The sequence below is a fragment of the Coregonus lavaretus genome, assembly GCF_964263955.1.
Source record: "Coregonus lavaretus genome assembly, contig: HAP1_SCAFFOLD_2885, whole genome shotgun sequence".
NCBI classification, from domain to species: Eukaryota; Metazoa; Chordata; class Actinopteri; order Salmoniformes; family Salmonidae; genus Coregonus; species Coregonus lavaretus.
The window spans coordinates 31,767-38,633 of record NW_028159032.1 but is presented as its reverse complement, the minus strand read 5'-3'; the positions used below and the strand labels follow the sequence as shown (position 1 = coordinate 38,633).

Genomic DNA, 6,867 nt, shown 5'->3' with positions numbered 1-6,867 from the left:
ATAATGCTATTTTGTCCGTTTTGGTGTTCATTGTCCACTTTTTTTTAATTAAAAATAAAAATAAAAACCACCACACACACAAAATCATAATGCATCACTGTGAGACAGTAACGTTAGAGCTCTACTTAGCCTACTAGGAAATCCACTGTGTTGTAGTTGAATCAGTTTAGGGGGCGGGGAAGGTGACAGTCAGTCTACTCTTCCCCAGATAAAAAGTGACATATGTCGTCATTTCGGACTGTGTATCAGTATCAATGTTGAAGCCAGTCTGCTATCGCTAGCTACGGTCTCTCCACAGGGTGGAAGTAGGCGCGACCCCCAAGGTCTTTGATTATTTTTTTTAAACGCCTGGCTGACGAGCGCCCCACGTCAGTACGCAGTTTGGAAGATCATAGCTTGGCTAGTGCTGTTAGCCACCACAGTCGGCGCTCCATCAAACCATACGTGACGGCCATCTGTGGATGAAGCGAACCAAGGGGAAACAGCTGTATGTAGGCTGTTAGCGACCTGAAACGGCAACATCGGATTGTGGACACGTAGGAGAGAGTCTTTGATTACATACATTGTGTTGTCATTTGCTGTTTTGTGGATAACAAAAGCGCATTCGATTTGAACGGAGTCATTGGAACAGACGAGTGAACGAGAATGAACCGCAGTGGATGTCTTGCGCTTTCTGTGTTCACATCGTAATACAACAGTAGCTGAGTAATCGCATGGAGATGGAGTAAAATTGAGGTAATCTGGAATTGAATTGCGGTTGAGATAGATGAGGAAATTGTTTTGTCCGTTCTGATCTAATCAGAGGGAGAGAATAACTGCTGGATACAACACCGATATGAACGTGGCTTTCTCGCTCTGCTGGATGTAGCCGCTAAAGCCAAGGAAAGACAGCGGTCTTGAACGCATACTGTCGCTTTGGAATGTAGAAATGCGCGTTTATTCTTGCACGTTTTTTTTTTTAAATAATGTGATCTAGTACTAGTAACTAGGACAATCGTTGTTGCACATGTTTTGTTGAATTACTGTTCAAGTATCAACCAACTGAACTTCTACTGGAGAATAATGGCCATGACGATACAAAAGGTAATGCATTTACCAATCATATTGTTGATCTATAGTTGGAAGTGCATGCATATTGACACAGACTAATGACATACAGGTACACTAGCTATAGCTAGCTTGATTCTTGGGTATATTTCGCTACGAAATAGCTTTTTTTAGCTAACTTACATGGCTCGCCATAGAGCGTGCTGTGGAAACCCTATCGTATTGGCGTTCTGTGTTGCATAGGCTGGGTTTGTTTAGCATGCCTGGCATTTGTCAATACTGTAATTACTGCTCGTTTGTTGTAACAGCTAGCTGGCTGACTAACGTTAGCCAACTATTTATCTGCAACGTTGTGGCCTCTTGTCTGAAAGTATTTTTGAAGCGCGAGACTATCCATATTCAGCGCGAGCGTAAAGTAACCAAGACTACCTTGTTTTCATGTTCCTCACGAGGTTTTCTACCTGACTAGCTAACTAGTTGTCCAAGTTGACGAGAAATAACCTTAACTATTTCGCTGTACACATTCGCTTTGGTACAGACCCCATTGACAGTCGATATATGTGCCTATTCGTTGTAGTATTCATTATAGCTACCGCAAGACAGTACTGCAGAAGTGTAGTTAGCGAGCTAAACAATCCCACCATGGTTAGCCAGTTATGCTAGCTAGCTATCCAGTTCGCTAGACGAAGGGAAAGGCCACAGCAGCAGCGTTCTCTGCTGCCTGAAGTCTTTTGGCCACTCACGGATCTAGAAATTGTTGCTCTTCTATAAAGGTAAATAAAGAAAATATAATATAAATCCGAGTCACCGTTATTAGATACTATTGACGGCGTAAATGTTTGTTTCGTTGTAATATTTTATTAGCATACGACATTCAGGTATACTAGCTATAGTATTGATTCGACCCGCGAAATGAATGAGATCATTCATTCTCAGATTGACGACCCGTAAATGTCATTCATGCGATTCATGTTTAACCAGGTTCAGATGTTGTTTTTAACATAGGCATTTTGGGTATTTTCTTTAATTACATTTCCGCTATTTCGGACGACTTATTTTAATAACCTTTGTATTTCTAAGAAAATCTGACAGTTAATAAATTAACTGCGCATGGGAAGAAATATGATAAACGAGAAATTACTTGAAAGTACCAGTGGAAATTACTCGTGGGAAAATAGTAAAATTATGGGGAATTCTATTTGTTCATTCTTTAATTAACATTAATGTCCCTACATTTCTGAATAAGAGTTATTTATCAACCAGCTAATTTGTTTTGAGTTGCGACAATGTGGGTGCGTCCCAAATCGCACCCTATTCCATATATCAGTGGTTCTCTAACCTCTCCTCTGGGACCCTCAGACCTTTCACAATGGAAAAGTTTCAACTGAATCCTTGGGACGTCCCTACTCTAACGCTACCCCTTTGGAGTTGACATTTTAAAAACGGTTAAGGCAGGACTCTCCAACCCTGTTACTGGAAAGCACCATCCTGTAGGTTTTTGCACCAACTCTAATCTAGCGCACCTGATTCAAATAATTAGCTGGTTGATAAACTGAAGCGGGTTAGTTACAACCGGTGTTGAAACGAAACCCTACAGGAGATTTAGGGTAGGGATGTCCCAAGGATCCCAGATAGCACTAACCGTTTCACAATTTTGTTGTAGCTCTGAACTAGCTCACCTGATTCACCTATTCAAGGGATTGATGATTTGTTGAATTAGGTGTTCTGGAATAGATCAAATACATTGAACGGCTGGGGTTCCCCCGAGGATACCGTATAGTAAACTGCTTTTGTGTAGGGAATAGCTCTGGTCAAAAGTAGTGCACTAAGTAGGGAATAGAGTGCAATTTGGGACGTGCAAAACCAAGTTTCCTGTTCTGCAGCTGTAGTAGTGCATGCCAAACCAAGCTGCTCTCTTAATTGTTTTACACTGTAACCCTGAGGTCAAGCAGAGTCAGTGGTGATCTAAATTTGGATACGCAATTAAACTAAACTCTTCTCTGCCTCTTGACTCATTCCTTCTCTCTCCCTCTGTTCTCTTTTAGTGAATCTGGACCTGGCTTTGGAGGCAGTGGCGTTATGGGGTGTGAGTGAGATTTCTCCCTCCCCCACCATCACTACAGAGACACACCAGAGACTGTCCAAGCCCAAGCAGTCAGTCTGTACTAGCAGGCTACGCTATCTGGCCTCCTCTTCTTGTGGTCCCTTATGCTCAATGAAGGCTATCTCTGGGTCGCTGCAGGATGGATGGTGTGGATTTGACGGTCCTTGTGTGTCATCATCAGCGCTTGCTCCTCTGTGACTGTTTCCTGTTCTTTTCCATTTATAAAAGAACGCCCCCTCTTCTGGGCCCAACCACCCCTGAGCGCTGTAAAAGTTGTAGTAACTGTTGTTGTTAAGTGACACTTACAGAGGGAGTTAAGTTAACTCTCCCCCCATACAAACTCCACAGAGGGTTTTCTCCAGAGGTTTTATTTTATATACCCATATTATATATTTCCCCCCTCTCAGGAGTTTGTTTGGAAGACGCACAGGTGTTCGGTTCTTCACAACAAAAGATCTGGTTTATTGTTGGTTGAGGTTTACAGTTACTTTTTCTCAAGTTTTTGTTCTTCCTTGTAATTTATTTATACTTTATATTTTGGAGTTTTTCTTTGCTTATTGCTCACACACCCCCTGGAAAAACAAAAAAAACAAGATGTCGGAAACAGACAAGTTCCTAGCCCCTTTCCCTCCGCCGCCCAAGAATGTGAATGGTTCCAGCTCGGACACGTACCTTGGTGAGAATGTGGGAACCGACGGCACCGACGGTGTCCGCCGACGCCGCCACACCATGGACCGCGACCCCAAACAGGCCGAGCATCGCTTTTTCCGGCGCAGCGTCATCTGTGACTCGAACGCCACCGCCTTAGACCTCCCCAGCAAGGCCGTCATCCTCACCTCCCCGCCCGACTGCGAGCCCCCTAGCCTGGGCTGGCTCTCCCTGGCTGTCCCCTCTGTGGTGGTGCCCGAGCCGTGCCTGGCGGTGGCCGAGGTGGAGGCAGATGAGCAGGCGGAGGAGGAAGGAGGGGGTAGGCCTTGTAGCGCGGTATTAGGGCTCAGTGTTGGTGGTGGTACTAGAGTAGATGGTATGGTAGTGCAGATAAAACCAAGCCCGGCAGTATTGGATGTTTGCGACGGAGAGAAAGAAGATAAGCCGTCGTCGTTAGCCGCCGCAGTGGCTCCTCGAATGGAGGAGGTGGCGCCCAGTAAAGCGGAGGAGGAGAGCGGTAGCGTTACAGAGGAGAAGCGAGAGGAGAAGGAGAAGGGGGCCGCCAAGGCCCTATTAGAGGAGCAGAAGAGGGAAGCAGAGAAGAAGGTTCAGGACGACATAGAGGAAGTAGAGACCAAGGCCATAGGGACCTCGCTGGACGGACGCTTCCTAAAGTTTGACATCGAGATCGGACGCGGCTCCTTCAAGACGGTCTACAAGGGCCTGGATACGGAGACTACAGTGGAGGTGGCGTGGTGCGAACTGCAGGTAAGACACACAACCCAATCATTTACTAGCCTTTTTTTACTTCCTTACTCTCTGCTCTGAGTAACATTAAGCAAGGTTTTATTATGCTCTCTCAATTCTTCCTCCGCTGCCTATTGTAGTGGCAACCTCAAGTCACTAAATAGATTGGCGTACACAAAATATCCCAGGTATGAAGATGCAGATAAGGTGCGGAAGGAAGGATGTAGCTTGCTAGTACCTCATCTGAGAAAGATCACACAGGGTTGATGGATGGGTTGTCAGAGCAGCACTGAGGTAAAAATGATGCCCAGCCAAGATGCAGGGTGCAATTTGTGGGTGACGATGCAACAGCCCAGACAGACAGAATGGCACACAGGATGTCGTTGCTAGTTTCTACATTCGTATTCTGTACAATAACTTGTTTTTGCAACTTTGTGGTCATGGTTCCCATAGTGCTTAATGTGGGTCATTCATTTAAAGAAGCCTGGAGAGAGAGGAACAAATGTCAGTTAGAAAGTGTCAAGTTTATATGACTGGTTCTTAGTTGAATTCATGGCTCAGTTAGAATCTAGCACAGCTCTAGCTCATGTGGTGGAAGGAGCAGTTGGTTGCTTGGCTCTGTGATATGGTCTCTGATAACTAACTCCAATATCCCTCCACAAAGGAGTTTGGGGTCAGGTAAGCAGGGGCGGAGGTTAGCTTAAAAATAACACGTTGGGGCTAAACAGCTGTAACTCAGGGGGTGTGTCTCTAATGGCACCCTATTGCCTTTATAGTGGACCACTTTGACCAGAGCCCCATGAGCACAATAAATGGAATAGGGTGCCATTTGTAATGCATTACAGGGGGTCTGTGCTAACCGTGTTGTTAATGAAACTCAGTAGGTTCTCATTTAGAGAGTGGTCCGTCACTCACTGCAATAAAGCTGTTTTCCTCCTGTGTAGGAGTCACGAGATGCTGTTTCTCCCTCTCTGCTGAAATCAACTTATTCTGCCGCCTTTTCTTTGAAAGAGATGTTTGTGAGTTGTGACTGAGCCCTGGTCCCAACTCCCTGGCCTAGATGGTACTTCTAGCTTTGAAAGAGATGTTTGTGAGTTGTGACTGAGCCCTGGTCCCAACTCCCTGGCCTAGAGGGTACTTCTAGCTTTGAAAGAGATGTTTGTGAGTTGTGACTGAGCCCTGGTCCCAACTCCCTGGCCTAGATGGTACTTCACTATGACTTAGGCTACAACCTGTTGGTCATACAGTCAGTTGGCCTCAGATACTAGAAAACTGTCCAATCACAGTCCTCCCCTAAAATCCACAACCATGGAATGTAATAACATCACTCAGTGATTTAGAAGTCGCCTGCTTGCGGCTGATTGCATGTGGACGTGACGATGCCCCTTCAAGCATTATCCAGGCCGCTCATCCAATAGTGCATTCTTAATGTCTATAAAGAGCTCTTGGTCTGTAGATTAAGATAATGTTACGTAAATGTCTGTGTCTCTAAACACACATTTACGTCATTTAGCAGAATGTAAATTGCATGTAGGGCTAAGACCTCTATTGGGCCTGCTGGCTAGGTAATCCTATGGATGGATGACTGTTTGTGTTTGTAAAACAGACTATGCACCTCTACTGACATGGGTGGGAGTGGGGTTACACACACCACACCACACACACTCTCACACGCTGCCTGGGTGGGCGTGGCGTCATGAGAGCATCTGGAATTGGTCGATGACTGTTTGTGTGATGTGGGGGGGGGGGGAATCCCTCAATAGCTGATTCAAAGCAGTCCCCTCCCGGAGGGAATGAAAGGAGGATGGAAGGAATAAATAAAGGAGGGAGGGAGGAGCGGAGGGTGGTGGGGTCATAGGTCATGAGTAGGTGCAGCGAGGGGTTGATGACAATGTTTGCCTTTGACAAAGCGAGGGAGCAGAATGAACTCACACACACACACACACACACTCACACACACAGAGGAGTGCCTGGCCCTGCAACCTGCAGTGGCCCTCCGTCCTTGGGGAAGATGTTTTTGTAGTCCAGGGCTGGGAGTTGGTTGTTGTTTTTGTAGTCCAGGGCTGGGAGTTGGTTGTTGTTTTTGTAGTCCAGGGCTGGGAGTTGGTTGTTGTTTTTGTAGTCCAGGGCTGGGAGTTGGTTGTTGTTTTGTAGTCCAGGGCTGGGAGTTGGTTGTTGTTTTGTAGTCCAGGGCTGGGAGTTGGTTGTTGCGCGGAGGAACTCTAGAAGGAAACCACATTTTAATTGGTCAATGTTTTTTTGGGCTTGAGGGACAGTGGGGGGGAAGTGAAGATGAGGAAGAATAATCTAGGTCCCAAATG

General features: G+C 45.8%; 1 protein-coding gene across 1 annotated transcript; it reads left to right on the top strand.

The window, feature by feature from the left end:
* Positions 1–214: 214 nt before the first annotated feature.
* LOC311123353 (serine/threonine-protein kinase WNK1-like) lies at positions 215–4,567 on the top strand (the record flags this gene model as incomplete). Its single annotated transcript, XM_084197623.1, has 2 exons — positions 215–1,083; positions 3,093–4,567. A coding segment is annotated over exon 2 (822 nt), but the record flags the coding sequence as incomplete, so codon positions are not given.
* Positions 4,568–6,867: the final 2,300 nt, after the last annotated feature.